The 23,651-nt window shown below is 47.9% G+C and overlaps 5 protein-coding genes across 5 annotated transcripts in view; 4 read left to right on the forward strand and 1 right to left on the reverse strand.

Annotated features, from left to right (window-relative positions):
- Positions 1-8,872: 8,872 nt before the first annotated feature.
- Positions 8,873-11,755, forward strand: GGI43DRAFT_183803 (transient receptor potential ion channel family protein). The gene is made up of 2 exons (XM_083199860.1): positions 8,873-11,249; positions 11,322-11,755. The coding sequence occupies exons 1-2, from the start codon at positions 9,019-9,021 to the stop codon at positions 11,350-11,352; spliced, it is 2,262 nt and encodes a 753-aa protein (XP_083057701.1). The 5' UTR covers positions 8,873-9,018; the 3' UTR covers positions 11,353-11,755.
- Positions 11,756-13,071: 1,316 nt separating this feature from the next.
- Positions 13,072-14,478, forward strand: GGI43DRAFT_184024 (uncharacterized protein). Its single transcript, XM_083199862.1, has 2 exons — positions 13,072-13,635; positions 13,710-14,478. The coding sequence occupies exons 1-2, from the start codon at positions 13,567-13,569 to the stop codon at positions 14,367-14,369; spliced, it is 729 nt and encodes a 242-aa protein (XP_083057702.1). The 5' UTR covers positions 13,072-13,566; the 3' UTR covers positions 14,370-14,478.
- A 3,140-nt stretch (positions 14,479-17,618) lies between these two features.
- Positions 17,619-19,821, forward strand: GGI43DRAFT_183809 (tRNA (uracil) methyltransferase). The gene is made up of 2 exons (XM_083199861.1): positions 17,619-17,620; positions 17,674-19,821. The coding sequence occupies exon 2, from the start codon at positions 18,005-18,007 to the stop codon at positions 19,694-19,696; it is 1,692 nt and encodes a 563-aa protein (XP_083057703.1). The 5' UTR covers positions 17,619-17,620; positions 17,674-18,004; the 3' UTR covers positions 19,697-19,821.
- Positions 19,822-19,915: 94 nt separating this feature from the next.
- GGI43DRAFT_386629 (intradiol ring-cleavage dioxygenase) lies at positions 19,916-21,531 on the reverse strand (the record flags this gene model as incomplete). Its single annotated transcript, XM_083203820.1, has 3 exons — positions 19,916-20,186; positions 20,385-20,866; positions 21,271-21,531. The coding sequence occupies 3 exons, from the start codon at positions 21,529-21,531 to the stop codon at positions 19,916-19,918; spliced, it is 1,014 nt and encodes a 337-aa protein (XP_083057704.1).
- A 1,593-nt stretch (positions 21,532-23,124) lies between these two features.
- The window catches only part of GGI43DRAFT_184051 (uncharacterized protein), a 3,461-nt gene continuing 2,934 nt past the window's right edge, over positions 23,125-23,651 (forward strand). The window contains exon 1 of the mRNA XM_083199863.1: positions 23,125-23,520. Coding sequence (XP_083057705.1) covers positions 23,266-23,520 — 255 coding nt within the window. The 5' untranslated portion in view covers positions 23,125-23,265. The remainder of the gene's footprint in view (positions 23,521-23,651) is intronic.

Genomic DNA, 23,651 nt, shown 5'->3' on the forward strand with positions numbered 1-23,651 from the left:
TGGGCGTCGATCAAATGGTTTCCATTTTTGGCGGCGCCCCGTTGAGCGATCCATGATCCACAGCGTTTCTTTCTGCTTTTGAACTACAAGCCGGGGCGATGGCACGGAGGCGTGGGGCATAGATCACGGAGCAGTGTGGAGAAGAGAGGGGAAGCAACGTCTTTCAAAACCAGGGGATTATCGAAAGCATAGTTGGATATTGAGTTTTTGGCCGGTATCAGATGGTAAACGGGCAAAGAAAATATGAAAGAAGAAGATGGGCGCTGAATGAATCGACTGCTTGCTCGTTGTGTTGCTGTGTCCGCAAGCAGCATAGCATCCATCGACTAGTGCCGGCTTCGCTTTAGCTCATCCGGGCCATCCAGCTTCCTCGTGATGAGCGGTGCTAGCAAATGCTGTTGGTGGCGTTTGTTACGAAAGGCCCTCTCTTTGCGGCTTGAGTGTGTGTATGTCTCTTGTGCGCCACGGGCTGAGATTTGTGTCGAGACTAGAGAAGCGACGGCGGCGGTTGGGCACGTGGCATGAGATGCTAGATGAGATGTCTCCATCTATTATCGTCAGAATCGTGGATACTTCTACGACAAGTACCAGACCAGCATGGAAGGCTACACGAGCCTGGATGAGGCGCACAATTCGACGCTAATCCTGGTCAGTATAGGACAGCTCACTTATTCACTTACAGTCACTCGCGTTTACTTCGGGAGCTGCAGTGTATGAGAGTTGTGTTAGTGCATTGTCTTTCTATGTGAGTACGAAACATTGTGGGTGTTCAAACTCATTGAATAGATGCAAACATGTATCTTTCAATTTGAAGAAAGCACAGATGATGAGAAGATGGGGATAGACACGGTCAATGTCCAGGTGCTAGCTGGCACAAGAGAGGGTGGCCGGAACGGAGTCTTCCTATTTTTGGTTACCTATCTATCTACGAAGAGAAATCTCCTGATCTTGATTACAACCCCTTTATATCAGTAAAAATCCACCTCAAAACCAGTCAGATGCAGCCCATTATCCACCCCATTATCCAACCCAGTGTCCTATCCCAATGTCCTATCCCAATCCCCTATCCCAATGTCCATCCTAATATCCATCCCAGTTCCCTATCCCAATATCCAACCCAGTGTCCTATCCCAATATCCCATCCCAATCCCCTATTCCCTATCCCTATCCCCTATCCCAATGTCCATCCCAATATCCATCCCAGTCCCCTATCCCAATACCCATCCAACTGTATTCCAATGATCTCACCCGATTTCCATCCTCAGGATCCCAGAAGATCCCGCTACCAACACAAATGAATGAATATAGCTATCATAGCAGATTGATCTTTGCCAAGATCCCTCCCCTATATCGCTATCCTTTTCCTCGGGGCTAAAAAGAGTTTTTCCTCCCCTCCACAAGGCATCGTCGTGGTGATCTGACAAACTCCGTTCCCCCTGACTATCGAAAGAGCTCTAGTCTTTCCCTTTAAAGGTCCGAAGAACCATCACTAGATACCTGACTTACGCGGCACTGCGCAAAAAGCAAAAAGAAGAGCGTGCTGGGGAAAAGCACGGTTGCTAGAGCAGCAGTTGCCGCGCCAAATCTCCCTCTTACATTACCAGGCTGTGCTGCCTATCGTAATTGATACGCAGCCGAGATACGTCGTATGGAAAGAGCACAGACAAAGAGCGAAAAGAAAAACTCGGTTTCTCTCGCCAACCCCTTGAACAGCGATTTCCATGCATACCCCACGATCTGCAGACACTCAGAAGAATTTATGAGAATATCTGGTCAGTATCAGATGATAAAGAGTGCTGTGCAGAGGTGCCTGGTAATGAAAGGGAAAAATATGTATCGAAGATGTTACCAGAAGACAATATTGCCTTTTCTTCTGGTCATTTTGAACGACATCTTCGATAGATAAAACCAGAGACAACCTGCTTCATTAAAAAGATGAAGCAGGGAAGAGTGGGAAGAGATTCATATCAAAAGCAACCCCAATAGAGGCAGCTCTTTCCGATATAAAATGACCCCCCGGGTCTTTCAAGAACCATGCCATGATAAGTACTTGCCCCTTGAAAGGCCGTCTACCTTTTCAGGTAGATGAAACCAGAGATGCCTGATTTGATTGTCAGAATGCTGGAAGCCGTATCTGGACCAGCATTCACTGAGGCATAAATAGCAAGTCAACTACTTGCCAGGAATCCAGCCTTGAGGAAGCACAAAAATTGATGCCATGGCGAACATTTGCTTCCTAAAGGATGGTCTATCTTTGCAGATAGATGCAGAAGAAGTATTTCTGGGGGAAATACTCTCCTTCGTTGGAGCTGCTTTTTTTGGGATTGTTTTTCTTTTTCATACTTTTTTGGGGAGAGGCTTTTGTGGATTTTTCTATATTGGAGCTTCTATTTTTTTTCGGTCCTCCCCCCCTTTCAGCACGACCATATGTTTTATAATTCGAGCGTAATTTTTTTGGTGTTTTGTATTATGGTGGTGCCGATAATGGGGGAGTTTTTGCGATTAGATGGACTGTCTGCCACTGATGGTATTGTTAAGTCCGACTCTTGGAAACATAGAGGTGGCTTTCTCACTTACTCGCATTCTATGAGGTGAAGATCACATAAAGGAAATGCCAAAAATGGCTTGGAGCGGGCATGTTTACCCTGGGAGACAACCTAACATGGCCTCATTAGTAACGTCTCATGAGAAGAGGGTAAGAAAAAGATGTTGCTGCTAATACTTACCTTTGAGGTGCCCCCCAGGGCTGGGGATCAATTGAGAGGAAGCCAAAATCTCAATGAAGCGTGCCAGGAAGAGCTGAGAATGGAGATGAAGATGAGAACAAAGATGAAGATGATGAAGAGAAAGAAAAATTGAGTCAAAGAGAGAGAACAGGCAGACTTATATAGACCTTTTCCCTCTCTGGGACTCAAAACGCCGCACTAATCGGTCTAAAGTTCTTACTCATTGACGGAAAGCGATAGAACCCGGTGGACTTGAGAAATGGGCAACTGACACCGACCCAAGACACATTACGTGGGAATCTATCGTAAGTCGTCGACTTAGACGACGTCTACAAAGCCTTGCTAAGCTGGAAAATTGATCTAGTGATGTAGGAGATAGGGGAGATGAAATTCTTGTTTCGACACTATTGGACCAAGGATCCATAGTCGGAGGAATTCCTATTGGCATCCCTTCACCGGTTGCGTCAAAGTGGCATGGCAATTGCAGCAATGACCAAGAGCTGAAAGAAAAAAAGAAAAGAGTACAGTAAGACAATATTTGTGGCGTGGTAAGATACGAGAATGGAGGGGTTCGTATGCATTAAAATACATTAAAATAAGGTGAGTGCATGGAATTATTCTAATACAGTAATACTAACAGCTACTGGTATTATTTGAGCAAACTTGACTTGTCATCGCTGCCATGACCTGGTGCTGTATGGCTGAAGCAATGCAGGAGTTGATTGCACGACCAATGGAAGGATGAGAGCTGGCGCCGGGTGGCTTTCCTAGGCCGAAACATGGCCGCGCGCGTGTGCTGTGGCTTTTTATCACGAAATTACGATGGCTTCGATGGATTGCAGGCTTTTGCATTAGGGCGGATGTAGGCATGAGACAATGCTACGAAATACGCCGATAGGAGGGAGGTAAGTTGAGTGTATATATGGCGTGCTTGACGCTTTATTTTGCTTGCTTATAAGAGATACAGGATGTGAACATGTAATACTTCTTACCTACTACGTGCGAGCCAGAGCAGTATCACGGCGACATATTGGAGAGTGAACGTAAAGCAAGACGACACACACCGCGCGCTACTAAAGTATTGAATATACTACTAGCACTAGTAAGATTAGCATTGCGGCTGCTAACATGGGGTATCCGAAAGGAGTCAGTTCGTCTATTATTTCCCGGCTTGGGTATGGTTGTCATACTGATGCTTGTCAGTCTTGGGGGCCAAGCACTAATACTACTTGTTTCGTTATAGCTGCTGCTGCAATTCGTTCACGCTTGCAGAGCACAGGTAAAACTACGTAGCAATTTGTGAGTCTCGAGTGACAAGATAGATGCGACTACGAATCAGAAGAAGCAGAAACAGAAGCAAACAGCTGTACACGTCAACTCGCAGATATTACAACTTACTGCAATCCTGCTGCTCGTATCACTATCTATCAGCACTCTATCTGCCAACTGAATCATGTTGCCGCTGACGCTAACAGATGATAGATCGTGGGGGGGCGGAATCGGCTGCCGAGAGTCGTGGCATTTGAGATATTCTCAGTGCTGCCAGGTTATTAGTTGGATGGTAACTGGGAGGGTGAGCCATGTGCAGAAGCATACACGGTCAAGTACCAGTCAGGGGGCTGGGACGCAGAACTGCCCAACCTGAAGAAGGAAGGGATTTTTGCTTGCTGCTGCGGAGTACAACTTACAGCACTCGTGGTTACCTACATAGGCCTATTTCCTGTCTCGGTACTAAGCAGTTGATGCCCGACTAGAGGCTGGGGCAGAGACGTGCGTCCAAGAGACTGCCGCCGAGCCCCAGTCTTTTCTTTCCTTCTTTTTGTTTAATTGCTTTGAGCACAAGTTTACTGTACGTGCTCTCTACCTGCCACTCGATGCTACTCTGTGCCCGAACAAGGGCCTATTTCGCTTACGGACTGGCTTACTGGCCCCTCCAAATACATACTAGGCACTTTACAAGAGGCGTACACGCCCCCTCCATTCTGTCCATCCTCTAGACGATTCCTACGATTTCAAGAATCTTGTACAGCTACGGCCATCGAGCAGCAACGCGTTCAACACAGACGAGGCTGCCCCTCCCACGTCGCCGCCCGTAATAGGCTACTGCAGGTCCTGGTGGAGCAGCTGGCGGAGGAATCATGCAGCTAGGTGATGCACGCCGGAAAGCAGGCTAGCGTTTACAAGGGGAGAGAGTGGAGGGGGTCTCTCGTCTTTTACGGTATGAGTAATACAACTTGGAGTAAGTTGGCAGAGTAGATGCTGGTAGTACAGGTATAGGTACAAGGCATGGCACTGGTAATGATTCCGGTGCTGATATCAAGTGGTAGGAAGCAATCAAGAGGTAAGGGAGCCCATATATCCAGTCTAGGCTTTTGACTGGAGGCGCGTGTTGCGGGAATCCTGGTCCCCCAAAATTGCAGCAGCAAAGGCCAGTGAGATATCGAGCCAAATACTATGAATGGATGATTAGCCAGTCTTCAAAATCTGTATCAGTTATTAGTTGTAAGCGACGATGGAAGGTGAGTAGAGACTATTGGGGCCTGGTATTTGATGGCTGAGCTGAATGCCATAGTAGAAAGCAAACACTTGCCTACTTATTCTCACCAAGAATTCTCACGTAAGATATGAATGAAGCATTATGGCTGATATTTGTCCATGTTATACATCTTGCGAAGCTCATTTCATCGGCGCACAAAAGTAATGGGTGTAGCGGCAACGTAGCCTTATCTGAACCAATCAAGCAAACAAACACAGATGAGCCGTGTAAGTGCCATATTAGGCGTGCCTATCCCATAACAACACTTTCAATATGAGCTTTGGATACCCTAATGCTCTCTGAAGCAAGTCCAGTCGAAATAAAACAAGACATAGAGCAAGATTTCTCTTTTACCGTGTCTTCGGATATTGGCAAAGGTATTTCCCCACTGCCTTTGCAAACGAAATCGTTTTGCTCGCGATTCAATAAGACTCGTACTATCACAGCATCCAAGTTGCAAGAAGATGCCTGTCCATCATCAAGTAATAATCTTCAGGGTCATCCGTCTCAAATTGCCTTTATCACATCCACTGCCGATCCGGCTCAATTTCTAGCCGTAGGAGCGATGCCATCTACAGACACGAGCCATCCACTTAACAACGTACAAATGCATGCCCAAGTCTCTGCTTGACCGGCCGTATTACACTTAGGAATGCCTTCTTGGCCTGGCACGCGGTGGTGGCTTGGACACCAAATGCTCCACCGAAGAGTTTCACAGAATGAAGCTCAATCAAGCGGAGCACATACAAGAGAGTGATTTTCATTTCATGGTCTATCTTCAGTCTCAGCCCAGACTTGGCATCACTGGATGCAGCCAGCTTGTAGGCAGGGTGTTGCAAGCTGCGCCCACCTCCGTAGATTTTACTCAGTGGCTCACTAATCAGTCAAAATGCACGCAATATTGCTACCTGAAATGCATACGAAGGAGTACTATGGCAGTGCAAGCAATTTTAAAGACAATTCAACTACTTTATGAGCCCTTGTTTAATCTCGCTCCGAAGGACTAGGGTAGATGAGCGGCTGTCTAAAACTTTCCATTGAGTGCCGGCACAAATGTCTTGATGATTGTCTGGCTTTCCAAGACAGCATCTCGTTCATAGTTCAAAAGTTCTAGTGAACGTGAACCGTCATGTCAACCGATGGGAAGCCAACGAGTCTTCGGACGCAAGGGAAGTTATTTTTCCAAGACGCGGAGATATCCTATCGAGCAGAAGAAGAAAATCCATAGTTTATCTTGTTTTTTTTTTTTCTTTCTGTTGAGCCTCATCGTAAGCGAGGCTGTCAATATTGGGCCCGACAGCTAAATGATTGGAAGGCTGTGATTTTTCGGACGCATGTCTCAGCGCCACGGTTTACTAATTTTGGCCTACATTGAGTCTAATAACCGAATGATTGGAGGGCTATAGATTTTCGGGCGCGAGGGAGAGTCGATTTTTGAGACATGGTGTCACCTGGTCATGGCAGTTTCTGATCCTCCCACAGCCATGTCTTAACTGAGAGGCTCAAAGTCTTGGTCAATATGGAGACTGCTGTCAAACGATTGATAGACCCTGAAATTTCGGGCGCAAGGGACAAGCAATTTTGGTACATGATCACCTTGCTATATACATGTTGTCTCTGTTTTTTTACTTTCAAGGAGGTACATCATTGAAAGCCCTCAGTCGCATGCTTACCCGAGAGGCTATTGATCATGTTGATGTTAGGAAGCCCGATCACCATATAATTTAAAGCCCGCAATTTTTTAATATGCGTGCATCATTTAACAAAAAAATACAGGGTAATAGATGGTTTCTGTAATATGAGATCTTCCTGTGAGTACCTGCTACACTCAAGTATAGCACATTTTGATGAATAGTAGACCAGGTTATACATCATATAAACGGCAATCTTCGGAGTATATTGCGGAGAGCTTTGCAGCGACAGGATGGCTACCTAATACTTGGATAGCACTGCCACCCCAACAAGAGATTATCGGTATTACGAAATAAGCCTTCATCAATCTGCCATGTTTTTTTTTTTTTTTTTTTTTTATTTTTTTTTAATTTTTTTTTTTAAGCCTCATTTCTTTAAAAGGAGTAGACCCGGCAGTGGACGCAGATACGAATCAGCACGTGCAGATACGAAGGCTGCTTGCCGTATGCCGTATTACCTTAGTCCTTTTACGTGTATGTATGTACTGCCACCTGCCAAGGGCTGGCCACGGACTTGCCAAGGACGGCACCTTCTACTTCTACTTCCTACAGTATCAATAACGAGGCGATGCACGTCACGGAGTTGCGGCAGTGCATAAATGGTGCAAGCGCGGGTAATTAGTACGAGAATCGCGGCGTATGATTGGCCACGGCTGGGCCTGTCAGGGCCGTACCTGGCGCGTTTCTGGCAAGGGAAATTAGGATGGTAGAGGCAGGTAGCGCAGAGTGTCTTTCAGAGTTGGGTGCGCACAAGCTGGAAGCATGAAAGAACAAGAAAAATCCAACCTTTTCTTCTGCATCCATTCCATCTCACTCTACAGTAGATGTGCTACTAGGAGTGCCCATCACAGTATTTCCCCTCCCCGGCCATCTTCTTTTCATCGCAGCCTCCGCGCTATTTATACAGCAAAGGGAAAAAAAGTGGCACAAGATCCGCCATCAAAATGTGAGACGGCGACGGCACACACACAGTATGGATCTGCTGCCCCCCTGAACCGGGAAACTAAACAACGCTTACTGGCATCGACCACTTACGAGCAGCATACAAGCACTGGTCTGACCAGGGGCCCCCAGTTCTCGTTTCGCCTTGTCGAATGAGCGTGCCATTTCCTACTCTTTTCAGGAGAAGCCAAGGGCCCCGTATTTTATTTTAATCTGCTAGTACGGAGAACGGTGCACCAGCAGCGCTCGGCGGCCTCGTATCCTCTGCTGGTTATGCGCGCGATGCCGTCAATACCGTCCAGTTTGCTCGATCTGCGAGCGGATACCACTTTCATACGGCCCTGAAACGGCGCTTTCGGGGTACTCAGCCACCACCCATGGACGCGTACTCGTAACAATCTGCATCAACCAAACCACACACTCGACTTTCGTTTTCCACTCTGCACGCTCTCTCTCCGTCTATTCGCTCATTTTCTCACCCTACGCCGGATTTCTGTCGCTGTCCTGTTCTTCCTCTTCCCCCAGATTTTTCCATTGTGTGTGGATGGACTATTTGGCGACAGATCCAACCATTGGTTTACCTTCATGATAAACATGTTCGCTCGCTTTGATCTCTTATTCTAAATCTCGCAATTCTTATCTTGAATTTCTTCTTTTAACCCTTTTTTTCTCTTCGTATCTCCTTTTTCGCTGCCGTGTTACCACACAAACAACGGTGCTTCCGATCGCTTCCCAAATCGCCACTACCCGACGACGACGACAACAACGACGACGATACCTTCGCAAACAAACCAGAGGCTCTACAATCATTCCCGACTCGGACAATCGCATCAGTCACTACACTGTGAACTGATTTCCCCCCGCGACACCGAAAGAACCCCTTTGGCCGGACCATCATCTCCAAACCTCGTCGTTGGATGTCAACTCGTTCTACATCCTTAGTTAATTTCTAAAGCAAACGAGACGTTCCGCAGGACGATAACGGCTCCTTAATTGCGCAACCATTTTTTGCCTCTTCCGACAACAATTCGTGTCTTATTGCTACAACTCAATTCTCACCAACAAACATAGATAAATCACGTCACTAAGCAATAACTAGCAACAACGACAAATAACCGGCAACATGTGGTTCTCATCGAGGAGCAGTCCGCTCCTCTTGGCCGCAATGGCTACTCTGCTATCACCAGTCTCTGCTGTTGAAAAGATGCTTGCCTCCACCTCCCTCAATACCTGCCAGGACAACTCAGGTCTTCAAGCCAGTTTCTTCAACGCAGTCTACACTCCTGGCAACAACTCAGCCAGCATCAACTTAGTGGCCACCTCCTCCGTTACAGGCTACGTCATGTTCGATATTGAAGCTTCGGCTTATGGATACACCTTTCTCAAGACCACTCTCGACCCGTGCAAGATCAAGCTTGCTGGTATGTGCCCCATGACGGCCGCTGCCAAGTTCAATATTCCGTTCAACCTCCCCGTCCCCGCCGATGCAGCCAACTCGATTCCCTCCATCGCCTACACAATCCCTGATCTGGATGCCATGGTCAGGGTACGCGTTAACCTCACAACCACCAAGGAAAGTATTGCTTGTGTCGAAGCCAACATCTCCAATGGCTTGACAGTTGATCTGGCTGGTGTGAAGTGGGCTACAGCCATCATTGCCGGTATTGCTTTGGTTTCATCCGCCGTCTTCAACGGACTCGGCCACTCCAACACTGCTGCCCACGTTGCTGCCCTCTCGCTCTCCCTCTTTGGCTATTTCCAGGCCCAGGCCATGATCGGCTTGACTGGCGTGGATCTGCCTCCCATCGCTCAGGCTTGGACTCAAAACTTCCAGTGGTCCATGGGTATCATTCACGTCGGCTTCTTGCAGACCATCTTCACCTGGTATCAGCGTGCTACGGGCGGCACTCCTGCCACTCTCTTTAGCTCGCTAGGATCCATTTCCGTCTCTATCCAGAAGCGTGGCCTGGATGCCGGTCTCGATGTTGGCAAGAACTTGATGAGGCGCAGCCTTGCTCTCATGCCCGCGTCTGCTGTCAACATTCTGAGACGAAGCGGCAACATCTTGTCCCCGGCTGGAGGCTATGTTGTCTATGGAATTCAGCGTGTGGCATTCAAGGCCAAGATTGAAACCACCAACCTCTTTCTCACAGGTCTGACCTTCTTTTGGCTCTTTGCCGTCTTTACCATGCTTGGTATCACCTTGTTCAAGTTTGCTTTGGAAGGCTTGGCCAAGCAGGGCGTCATGAAATCAGACAAGTTTCTCGAGTTCCGCAACGGCTGGCGTACCGTTCTCAAGGGTATCCTCTACCGTATCGCTCTTATCGGTTTCCCACAGCTTTCTATCCTGTGTTTCTGGGAATTCACACAACGTGACTCCGCTGCCGAAGTTGTGCTTGCCGTCTTCTATTTCTTTTGTCCACTTATTGCCCTTGTCTGGGGATCTAGCAAGGTGATTCAGATTGCCCGTCGATCTATCAACATGCACGGAAACGCAGCCTACATCCTGTTCTCTGACCCCCAGGCTCTCAACAAATGGGGCTTCTTGTACGTGCAGTTCCGTGCCTCTGCCTACTACTTCATCGGGCCCATCTTGCTCTACACCCTTATCAAAGCCATGTTTGTGGCTTTTGCGCAAAAAACTGGCGTTGCCCAAGCTATCGGCTTCATCATCCTCGAGATTGGCATGCTCATTGCCGCCTCAGTGTTGCGCCCGTGGATGGACAAGAAGACCAACTCGTTCAACATTGCCATTTACGTCATCAACTTCTTGAACTCCATCTTCTTGCTCATCTTTACCAACGTCTTCGGCGCGCCTTTGTTGGCTATTGGTGTTGTTGGTGTCATTTTGTTCGTTCTCAATGCCATCTTCTCCACAGTTCTTCTGCTCATGGTTGTCGCTTCAACCATTTATTCCATTGTGCGCAAGAATCCCGATGCCCGATACCAATTCATGGCAGATGACCGAGCGTCGTTTATGAAGTCACAAACCCAGCTCAACAATGGCGCTGCCACTGAATTAGATGCATTGGCAGCTACCGCCAGAGGCGACAAGGGATCTTACAAGCTCGGAGACGAAGAATCGATTACATCTGACGAGATGCGCCACCCTACAGAAACCAATACCAGCATGGCCTATGCTCCTCAGGGCATGAACCCTCAAGCTGGCTTCTACCAGCCGACTCGTTCAGTGTCACCCGTCAACCCATCTGTGCCACTCTTCCCAGCCAATAACCAGCAGTCCCATTCATCGTATGGCAACGGCTCATCGCCAGCGCCAATTGGACGTGTTGCTTCGTATGGCAGCAACCACAACACAAGCCCTGGCGGCTACCGAGCACAAAACAACGCAAGGTATGTTTCTCTCTAATATCAAGTATCTTGAGCGCACAAAGAATATGCAATGCTGACAGATTATGTGTATAGCCCCTGGCAGCGTGGTGCTGGTTACGACTAAACAAGTCTGACCTTTACCGTTCTATAGACCTACAATGACGCACATCTCTTTTTTTCTCTCATTTCTTTAGTCTTGTTTTTTATTTATAATCAGCACGCGAATCCCTCGAGGGACAATTGCCATCACCTGATGCGCGTGCATATCACAAACAGCCTAGTGTGTATATGAGTGCCGGCTGTCCTCAATATCCTGAGTCAATCGTCATATGTGGTAGGAGAGCGACGGGCTGGCTCTGTTTCGGCGATGCGATGCGATGCGATGCGTGTAAAGGCGTTTATTAAGAAGGCTGACCTTTATCGTTGTCTGGGCTACTTGAAGGAGTACTGTTTGAAAGAGCGAGCGAGAGCATACACATAAAAAAAAAACATTGCGTGCCGCTCACCTATTTTTTCTCATGTATGTACATAGGGTCTCGATGGAGAGATCGAATCGGCCATTTAGAGGCCGATGGTTATGACAACTACTGCTACAACTATTTACCTGACCTTGTTTTTGGGGCTCCGGATATATAGAGCGTGCAAACTTGGATAGATTTGAAAATGATGCTCCAGTCTTGCCGGCTCCAAGTGGTCTCTTTACTTTGTGTTTCTTTGTGTTTCTTCTCTTCTCTGTCTGCCTGTTTCCTTTCTTCGCTATCTTGTTTGTTTGCCGTCTTTGTTTATGGCTACTTTTGATAAATGGTTACTCTTATTTTATGAATATTTAACGAGGCATCTTTTCATCTCTTCCTTTCTCTCCCCCTCCACTTGCTTCTTTCTCTTTCTAGGGGGTTCCAAATTCACGTAGAGCTCCAATACTACAAAGGCCTAGGTGGCAGCCTGCTGAGGCTGCCTAGAGCACGTGATGGTAGAATGTGACCAGCTGCTAGCAACCGTGAAAGCCGAAACATCTGAGAAATGTATTGCGCGGCTCATACATGTGTTTTCATTTGTCTCAGTTCCATCTTTCTCAGAGTGAAGCGCACAAAAAAAGCTCTCGCGGTTATTGGACCAAACACGACGGCCTATGCTGCTTGTGACATGCGGTTCGAAGTCTGACAGGAAATCTGTCATTGATAGCGAGAGTGTTCTGGATGACAATAAGTTAACCTTGATTGTCTGAGAGATACATGTGTCTCTTCTCTTTAGCCGATCTCGGCTGGCTCTGGAATACTTCTCATTGCGGATCAAGATCGTCCAAATTTTAATGGGTGGCTTGACAGAAAACTCCGATATCGTTGTCATGGTCTTTGCCCATCGAGATTCATCCCTACAATAAATTCCAGTGCTTTTAGGAGTATACGATTCTATCAGAATATTCGAAACAGCTTAGATAATTTCCAGGGTGGATATTCGAAACGAAACAGCCAACCGCCGTTAAGACAAGACAAGACGAGACAAGTCCAAGACCAAGACAGGGCGAGACGACTCCCATCGACGATACATGCCCATATTAGCGTGATCTCAGAGTCTATTATTTGGTGCTCGGCAAACAGAGCGAAACACTTGGATCGTATGGAGACGATTCTTCTCTATGCCCTAACCAGAGCATAGATACGTTTCTTCTTATGGGGCCTTTTTTGGGGCTCAGCGAACTTTAAGAATATCGAATCGTCCATCCCAGCCCGAGCCTGGCCGTGCTATCTCTCCTTATTATCGATTCGATCTGTTTTTCTACGCAACCAAAAAGATCTTTTACGACACCGCATCAGACAGATTCTAGAGACTTGTACCACTCAAAGCTCATGTGATATTAGTAGCATCTTGCATATATCTATCTATGATATCACGCTTTATCTTGCTCGCTCGGCTTGTGCCGTCTGGCTTTTTTGGCTTTTCTGCTAGCGCACACCTGGACGGCTCAAGGGGCAAACATATATTTAGAGCTATGACGATGCGAACCACTAAGCTCTGAGCCGCGCATTTAAGTTGCTTGTTCCTGCAGCTTGCATATCGATAAGCTTCGTTGTTTGGTCACCGTCATCGGTGTCTGACGTTGCGGGCGATTGGCTTGGCAAGCCACCTGCACTCCTCAAGTATAAACTCGCCTGCCGTTACACAAGCCCGAAGGTTAATTTTAAATCTTGCCTCCCTTTCTTTCCTCCTCTCCTTTCAACTCTTTTCTCTTCAATAATTCAGTTTTTGGGCATCAATTCCCTTCTGGCGTTGTTTAATTCTCATCCCCCTGTCTGGCCATCTCGTTGCGTGTCTGCATCTTGGCAGGCTTGCCAGCCCAATGTCTGAAATCCCACCCGGATTGTATCGGGAGCGAGCAGCCTCACCTCCTAGGCCTGTGGAAACAGTCGTGGGTCAACCTGAGAGAGAATACGCAGCTATTTACTTTTATACTTTGCTAACGATATCACCTGTTTGAATTAGACGTTTTGGCTTCGCACGCGTTCGATTACAGGTATCGGGGAAGTCTACAACTCCAAGCATCGCAATGTTCGCCGTTTGACGATCCAGCCCAAGTGGATCGATAAAATTGTCTTTTCTGCTTTATCTATTTGTCCCAAGTTCACACAGCATCATCTACAGAAATGGTTTCCGGAATGGTACCTCCCTCGGAATATCGTGCTAAAGACGCAAAAGCCAAATTGGGAGAATGAATTCCACGCTGAAATCAAGTTCTATCGAGCCCTGGAATCATTACAGGGCACCTATATCCCACAATACCTCGGGACCACCGAATTTGAAGGCGTTCGAAGCCATATCTTGTCAGATGTTGGCGGCATCTGCATGGCCGACATTGATGAAGATGACGAGTCGATTGCTCCCGCCGTCGAAAAGTTGTTTCGCCACACAATCTCTACAGTGGCTGCTTTGGGCCACTACCAAAACGACATGAGACTTGACAATTTTCATCTGGTGGGGGATAGAATAGTCATTGTGGACTTGGAGCAAATGGGTATCTTTTCGCCCCAATTGAACTTGGAGGGAATCACCGGCTTTCTTGTGCAGAAGATGAAGGCGATATTCTCCAACTACCAACAACAAATGAGAGAAAGTAGGGATACCAGTGATCTGCTTGACGACTAACACCTAGACTTCCGACGCCATCAATTTGTGCTCTTTTCTTTTAGCTTGGTGTTTGGGTTGGACTATGTGCATTATTTTGCGATTGGTTTCGAAGAGATTGAGTAGCAGAAAGCTACTCTTCTTACCCACTGGTTACGCCGATAGGTAATCAACAGGGACAAAAAAGTTATCGTGTGAGCTTTAGATCATTTTAGTGGCGTGATCTGTATTCGAGAAAATGGCACTCGCAAGCGTGGCCACTGGCACGGCGTTGGCGGGGAGCCGAGGTTCTTATAGAGGATACTGCCATTCTCAGCGACAGATGAGCGGCCATATATTTAATATGACACTATGGATACTTGGTTTTATTCTTCTCCTTCTCTTCAAGAAGCTATCCATCCCGGTGGTGTTCAATTGAAGTGAATTCAGATGCAAACATTCACGACATGTTTCTCAAAGGCCAACCCCGATCCTCTTCAAATTTCGGAGCTTTTACCCCACGCTATCCACACCAGCTCATTGTCCTCTCCCCACACTTGCTATCCACGCTAACCACGCCATTTCCTCACGCTATCTACGGAAACAGAACCAACAAAGAATCTCTGTAGAGCCCATCGTTGGCTAACTTTCTAGCAGCAGACTAAAAACTGCTTTGACGTTATGGCCGTTTTGCTTGCACGGCGTCCACTTGTCCGACCCGAGTACGAAACAAATCGGGTGATTCGCTGCGTGATAAAACGAAATGCTCTTTCATGTCAACAACCGGCTGAATGGTTTGCAAACAACGCCCATACTCAGGCATCCCTGGTTAGGTACGGAAGTTGCGTGTAGCTAACAGGTAATGGGTGTAATGGATGGCTGCAGTAGTCAGGAGAATCGCAGCTGTTGTAGAACCTTACGCAACAGTAGTGTTTGATGTTCGCTGCTGTGGTCATACCATGCCATATGTTGGGAGTGCCGGGACATCCTTGTTTGCTCGTCCATCTTCCCCTATAATCTTAGTTGCTGGCTAAGAGATAAGATGCACCCCCTTTGATTCACTGGCTCTTCCTGCGGACGGCGACACAACAGAGAGATCCTTCTCAAGTATCACTCCGCACCGTTGAACCAGCGACAATGTGCCACAGCATGCTTTGAAACAGAATTATCGCTTGGCAGTGGATGTCAACATTACACCATAGTTTGTTATTTCTCATTTTTTTTTTTTTTTTTTGCTATTTGGAGGCGGGACGGGCACACTCGCCAAGCAGAGCCATCACATTTGCACGAATAATCCAACCATCTGGAGTGCAACTACGCATGGATTCCTTTGGCAATAATCGCTTTGGAGTATCTGATCTCACAATCATCATAAACCTCTGTATGAATTAATCGTAAACTACTGCTATCAACCTGCACCAAAGCGTCGGCGGGCTGAGGGTATGCTGAGGCCATGAGAACCGGCGATGTTGGCGGCAGTAGACGCGCTAGTTGATTGCATCATGGCCGAGTCTCATGGCCTTCTCATACTCTCAGCTCATTGACACTTGTACCCAATGACCAATCAACTAGTCAATCAACCGATATTTAAATTTTAGACAATCAGTTAATTGTCACAAACAATTTTGCCCTGCCTTATGGCGATTTCTTTTCCAACACATACAAGCTGAAGAGAACAGAGGAGTTGTGTGTGTGTGTTTATACTCCAAAGCAAGCCATCTTCAGGATCCTGCCAGAGCTCACGTACGCGCTTTCATGTCCTCATTAATACTGAACATCCTCTGTAATCCATCAGACATATCTATCTCTTCCAGAAGATAAGATAGGTATTTCTAATAAATTAATCAGGAAGTTGGCTGTCAGTGAGAGCACCATAGCACGTACCTGAGCTCTGTCAGCATCATGAAGACTCCTCCTTTGAAGAAAAAGAATAAAGGATAAAGCTGTAGAAAAATACAGAAAGAAAGAAAGATTGCCTGCAATTGTATTACATTAAAAGATAGGTCCTCATGAGCCCGACAGGAGATTATATGGGAGCTATTGTATCGTTCTTAATAGACGAATGTCGCTTAACCAACTCGGTACATTTCTCCCTCTTTTTTCATTCTGCGGGATGTAAGAAGAAGTCGGTTATGCTATAAAATCACCAAGTTAGATATGAGTTGCTTATTGATGAAGAGACAAAAGCACATACAGAAAGCCTTCTTGAGCTCATAAGGATCCATCTTTTAGAAAAGAAATTGTAAAGAATGAAGCTGAAAAGAAATATTTACTACAAATTTTACGAACTGAACGGGGGGGCGCAGCGACCTCCTTAAAATATACATGACATATTTGTCTGAACCCCCTCTTTCTTCCAAACTCTTCTAGTGGGATGAGAAGCCATCGTGAGGGGAAAAGAATACAACACTCTTTAGGTCATAAATCATAAATCACAAATAACTACTGGTAGGTAGGTAGCAGTGATGGCGCCTGACTCAGGAGAAAGTGAGCTCATGTTCGAGTCTCGCCAGTGGGAAGGGAAGCCGTTATCAGGAAAGTGGAAGGTGCGTTGTTCAACTAGCAGGAGACGTGTTGAGGGCTCCAATTCCATGCAGCACCGTCAAGATCAAATCGCGGCTTCTCGTTTTGGTTGGCGAGAGCAAAAGCAAAAATCATGCAATGGATTCTTCAAGAGGCAAGAGACCTACGCCAGAAGGCAGTTGTGATTGGCAAGAGCAAGCGAGCATACATATGCTTATGCAGACATTGCCAAAACGTCTCCCAATTCAGGCAGATCTGCTGAGACTCTCCATATTTTGCATCATGAAACAACATCCGACTTGCAGTCATTTGCATGATTTCCTGTCTCAATTCTTCGCCGGTCTCAAACCAGACCCTTGAGATACCCGCCTTTTGACGCACCGGCAGCAATCCAATAGGTAATTTTGAGATGGCAGCGTTGTGGATTGGATACATCACTCGCGGGAGCTGCCAGTTGCATCCGCGTCCGCGTATTTGGCGTCTTTCTTCATGACGAAGCACCGGAATTGCTTCCTATTGGAGATGGCGCTGAAGAAATGGACCGATAGCTCAAGCGAATCTTCATGTCGACGGGCCCTCTCCGGGGAAATGTCTCCCTACATCCGAAGCGTCGACTTTTGTCTTTCCGTTTAGATGGAGCAGGGCGACGGAGCAGAAGAGGGGCAGTCCGTTATTCGAAAGAGCCCGGGACGCCATTTTGCCGGAGTGGAGTGGGCAGCCATCTCAACAGTCTACGTCGACAACCTGTTAGTAAAGCAGGTACTTGACCAGTAAGTAACATGATCGAAAACTCACAAGCTCAAGCTGATAGTAATAGCACTAGTCGTATTAATCGAACCTCATACCTCGCGCAGCTCCCTGCTTGGCCAGGCAAGAAGAAGAAGTCCTAGCTGACCCCGGGCCGGTCCGAGTGAGTGGGATCTGGCTGGCGTACTGGCGCAGACCATGGAGGGGCGCAACACTACTGGCCGGGTGAGCTAGCTTTGGAGGGGTCGCTCAAAAAAAAAAATCTGATTCATCAGATCAAGTTCCAGTGAAGATTTTCAGCCACGTTTGACTTGTGGGATAACACGAGAAAAGAGCCCAAACGCAGTTAATCTCAATCGGGCAAGAGCTGAAGAATCAGGCATCTTTGCCATTTTTGTTCATTCCGCATGGTGTTTCAACCACAAGAGATCCCGCTGGGGTCTCCGCCCCTTGTTGAAGAGGAAGATACCGCCAACGGTGTGTGGGTGCCCATCTACAGCCATGCCTGTACCTTCGGGCCAGGTGTTTTTGAAGACAAGATGATGGATCTCATCAAGAACCCGAATCTCAACTCCAGCTGGCTGTTTCGCGCCGATATTTTGTATGACGAGAAGAAGCAGGCTAGGAGTAGCACCATCACCAGCAGCAGTGACTGTGGTAGTGCCACGACAACTGTATCAGCTATAACCAATAATAGCAATAGCTCTGTTGGTGCTGATGCCGACAATCAAGACTCTGGCGGCGTCTCTCGGCAACCTCCCGTGGTCAGCCCCATTGCCGTATCGATCCGCGGCATGGCCCTCATCCGCACCCTCGTCCGCAGACTCATCCCCAGAAATGAGCGCAGAGACAAGCCCCTGGAGCAGACCTGCGCCTTCTATGCCACGGCACAAGACACGGCACAGGACGGCTTACAAGCAAAGGACCTTGCTGCTGCTGTTTCTCATTCTACTCTCGTCATATATATGCCCCATGCCTCCTCGGCCGACAGTCTCCCCTTTTATCACCCCAAGGTTCGTGGTATTGCACATCTTCACCAGTGGGATGGACAAGGCCGAGGCACCATATCGGTTCACTTCCTCCCCTACCCAGAGCATCCCCTCAGCGACACAAAGTTACAGCGAACAGCATATCATCTTCTCGAGGTTCTCGACAAACACGGTCATGGAGCTGTTCAGGGCTATGTGAAAAGAGTTAATCATGACTTGGTCATTCCCCAAGACAGGTTCCAGAATCGATACGCACTTCTCAAGAGCAAGTATGCTCGCCAAATGGTTGACTCGTGGGCCGAAAAGACGGATCCGACCAAACACGTCTTTGAAGATTTGGGAATAGCCGCCTTTCTGATCGAGCTATGGAACGACATGTATCCCAAGGACACCACTACTTTCCCTGGCTTCGTTGATATCGGCTGTGGGAATGGATTACTGGTAGCTCTGCTGACACGGGAAGGCTACTCTGGCTGGGGATTTGACGCGAGAGAACGCAAGTCTTGGGCTCAGTATAGAACGCGGGGGCATGCCTCACCCTCTGGTTTCTCTCTGGAAGAGCGCCTACTGCTTCCATCCATCGTTACAACGATAGCATCAACAAGCGGTCAAGCTCAAGCGAGCGATCAGGCTGAGGCTGAACCCGAAACCGACCTACTGCTGCGCGACGGGGTCATACACGACGGGGCTTTTCCTCCAGGTACCTTCATCATCTCCAACCATGCCGACGAGCTGACCCCCTGGACGCCGATACTGGCCGCTTCATCGAGGTGTCCCTTTATCATGATCCCCTGCTGCAGCCATAACTTGACTGGCGAAAAGTTCCGCGCGCCCCCTCCAAGGGACAAGTCCAAGGCAAAGTCAACCTACGCGTCACTAGTTGATTGGGTGTCTAGGATTGCAGAGGATTGCAGCTGGAAGGTCGAGATTGAGATGCTACGTATTCCCAGCACGAGAAACACCTGCTTGCTAGGGAGAACACGAACAATAGGGGGCGATGGACACGAGACGCAGGTAGACGTGGCAGCACTTGTTGACAAATACGGCGGCACGGGTGGTTACTACGAGAACGTCGCAAAGCTCATCAAGTCAGGCCCAAGAGGTCACTGATTTTAGCAGGCGCTTTTCTAACAGTAGGTCGTGCAGACTTGTGGTATATTCATCAATTCATATTTTTCCTGCGGAGCCACTGATGCTCCATTCTGATGTTTCTGTCATATTCACTGCCAGCTGCATCCACCAAGTATGAGTATCCAGTCCCGAGCACAAAGCGCCACGTATTATGGAATACATGGAGGTTCCAAGGGATTGCGTGTGGTCCATCACAGCTTAATCCAAATCAGGTACAGGCAGGTGGTCAATGAGTTTGCTCTTCAGCCCCAATCTTTCCATCGCTTCCATGGCATTCTTGTCTCTCAGCTCCTCCGTCTCCCTGGTGCTGGCCAAGACAAAGTTGTGCCTGAGCAACCAGGCTCCCTCGGGCACTCCGTATTTGATCGCCGTATCCTTGTCAACCTTGTCCAGGTCGATAACCAGGCTCGTCTTGACACCAAAAACGACATCGGATGTCTCGTACTTGTCGCCACGGAGAAACAGGGTCCTATCACAGCGAATTGCAATATTAGTTACTGCTGCTCGTAGTGGCACTAGTTGTTGAGCCCACTCTTGCTCGGTTATCATTGCTTTAATGGGCATTATGCTTATTAGATGGACGTGGTGGGGGGACGAGGACAGGAACACGGGGCGCGAAATCATGCCCACACAGGAGAGTGCCGTGCAGAAGAGTACTGGTACCTACGTTATCAAGTGGTCCAGGCCTAGCTTCTCAAACATGAAGTGCATATGAGCTGGCCGCCATGGATGGCGCTTGAGTCGCCCCAGCAGCTTGCCTACCGGGCCGTCCTCCGGGATTGGATAGCTTACAGGCCTGATGGCCTTGAACCAAAAGCTGCCGTCCACGTCGCTGGTCATAATGCACCGCTCGCTTGGCGCCTCTCTGGTGGAATACTGCACGTCATAGTGGCCTGAGGAGTCCGTCTCCCAGATGTCGACCTTGACGCCTTCAATTGGCCGGTTTGACGAGTCGCGGACCGTGCATAATGCGAGCATAGGCTCTCCCGCAGCGTCTGTGCTCATGGACGAGCCTATGGGCAGATGTGGTGCATCGTGCGTGTGGAAAGGCCCCAGTACGGAGCCTTCTGTGCAATTTGGTGGCTTGGGATGGTCAATGGAGTCAACCAGCATGGACAGGCCTAGGACATCGGAGAGCAGGATAAATTCCTTGGAAGATGCAATGTTAGCTCAGCCAACCACTTTTTTCCGTTGCTGATGAGAAATCACAGCAGCTTTGAAACATGTGTGGCGTGATTGTCACCGAAAGTGTACAGCCATGGAAAAAGAAAAGAAGATGAGTCAGGTGCGTGGATATCGGAAGCAAAGAATGAGTGGGAACTTGGGCAAGCAGGGAGAGGGAGAATGGGAATGGAACGAGGAGAAAAAACAAGGGCATGGGTGCCAATCCAATGCTGCAAGCCGTAAACAGGCTGCATACTTCGTAGTGTAGGATTCAATATTGGTTATTCACAAAAAAGGAAAGCAAAATGAAACGAGGAAAGAGAGAGGGGAAAGAGGAAACAAACAGAATCGAGCAGATTAATGATACAGTAGCACTCATCAAATCATACCTGGCGAACGTCGCTGCTAATCTGACCCGTCTGAGTTAGGAACTGGATGGCCGCCATCCACTCATGTGTGCTGAGGCGTGTTTCCCGCGCAAAATCGTGGATATGGGTCACTAGCCGCTCCATCAGGTAGCTGAGGCGTGCATCGCCGCTCTGGGAGTTGATTCGCACCACGTTCTGGGTGATGTTGTCAATGGTAAGGTCCAGCAGCGGAGGGGTGGGGATAGCAGCCTCCTGGTTGTTATCGGACTGAGAGGGTGCCATGGCTGCTTGAATGCTGCGTAAATGAGCCGAAACGAAATCGGTGAGACAGGGAGCAAGCGGAGAGATTGCAACTGTACTATGCACTACTTTGTCGTATACTGCCGAGAAATGTACAGCACGTATTGTCGACGTGGCTGTCGTCGGAACTGTTGTAATACCTGGATATTGAACTGACGTGAAAACACTAGCTATCTGATAAGTTGTACGGATTACGACAAGCACAGCAATTACGAATACGGCCGATGACTGCTCCTCAACGCTGTTTAAATAATCGCTCGTTCTCAGAGAATAAGCAGCAGTACTACAGAACAGTAGCGATATTCTAAGCATTAGTCCGATCTTATACACAACTCTGTTCGCCTCTCGTAGTTGCCGACTCCAAACCCGCTGGTTTGTCATTCCAGCGTCAGCAGCCAGTTTGTGGCCTTGAGCCCCTCATCGTTCGTCTGGAGTAAGTTTTTATGGAGTAAGTTCTGAGTTATGGGGTATGGGGCACTACTCCGCATCAGTATATGGGCTAATTTCTAGCTCAAGCATAATACTAAGTACATATTACTGCCTACTGCTGTAAGGTAATATTACTACAACACTGATTCGGGCAGCTCCTCCTCTCACAGTCTCAGCATCGCCCCATACAGGCTCAATCGGCGGCAACCAGTGAGATCGGGCTTCGGCACAAGGAGAAAAAAAGCAAAAATCATGAGAGGGTGCACTGGAAGGATTCGCGCTATGCTAAACTCTTTGTGGATTTGATGCACGCCCTGCATAGGCTGCGCTTGTTTGCCATTGTTTGCTCTTTTACGGAATGCCTTTTCCATTTCCCTGGCTTTACGCCATGCATTATCCTGGCTGTCTGCTGCTCGAATCAGACAGACAAAAGAGGGGAGCTGAGCCAGAGAGGGGTTAAAAAAAGACCTATTTGACAAAAGTTATCTCAGCAAGGAAAAGAGCCTTGGAGATGGCGTAACTTGTGGTATAATCAGGATCAAATTCGAATAGGCTATTTGCCTTTTCCCCCACGAACCACAAAATCACTTCCTCACGCTGGGTGGATTCAAGCGCGGTTGTTCCCGGGCGATCGTTCCTTACCCTGATCTTTGAGCGTTGGCGCTATTATGTACTACGAAGACCAGGGCGAGTAAGATATCCACCCCGGTCTCAATCCTTGGCCACTACAGCCCCTGGCCTTCAGCTCTCCCTGGTTGCCTGTGGCCACTACAGCCCACGAACATATCTGGACCAAGGAAACGAAATCCCGGTTTCAATACCACGTCGTGGGGGGGTGGAGTCGTACTTCAAAAATGAGGCGACTGATTGATCCACGACCGGGCGAATCAATGATCGTGGGCATGGGGGTTTGAGGGTCAACTGGAGACCTACTTTCCTTTGCCCTATCGGAAAATGCCCTGATTGCTCGGCTCGAGCTCCTGTGGATACGGTTGCACTTTGCATGTACAAAGGAAAAAAGAAAATTTGTATTTTGCCAAGGAAAGGGGAATAGTAGCGAGTTGCAGCCTGATTTTCGGAAGAGGCGTTCTTCTCCCTTGCTTAGAGCTGCTATTCTGATGGGCTAATAGTGCGAGGTAGTGGAAACAAGTGGTCAAATGAGCGACTATTGCAAGGACAAGATAGAGAAAGATGCAGATACTCGTGCAGAACGGACTGAAAGCCCCGAGCATGGCTGTATCGCCCTGAGTTGGTCTTGCCTTTTGCTTGCTGTCTTTCTCTTTCGATATGTTCAAGTATAAAGACCTAGCCTTGTCCCGAGTGAGTGTCGATGAATCGCTTGACTCTCCAAGAAACTTGATCGCCATCTTTTTCTCCACGCCTTTGCCTCCAACAGCACTCTTTTCAAGTTGCTTAGCTCTTGGAGCATCATTGTCTCTGCCTTTGCATTTGCCTCTGCATTTTGACTTATCATCAGCCTGTTCTTGCCCTTCGGTCTCACTTATACGTCGTTTGCCTCACCACCGACTTCCCGTCTCTCTCTTTTTTTTTTTTTTTTTTTTGGGGGGGGGGGGGGGGGTGATATAGGTTTCAAGGGTATTTTTGGGGATAATAAATTTATACCATTCCGTTTATTTGAAAGTCTAATAAATAATTGGGTAAATATTTTTTTA

This window comes from Trichoderma evansii, assembly GCF_050947405.1.
Source record: "Trichoderma evansii strain SZMC 28006 chromosome Unknown GGI43scaffold_20, whole genome shotgun sequence".
Taxonomy (NCBI): Eukaryota; Fungi; Ascomycota; class Sordariomycetes; order Hypocreales; family Hypocreaceae; genus Trichoderma; species Trichoderma evansii.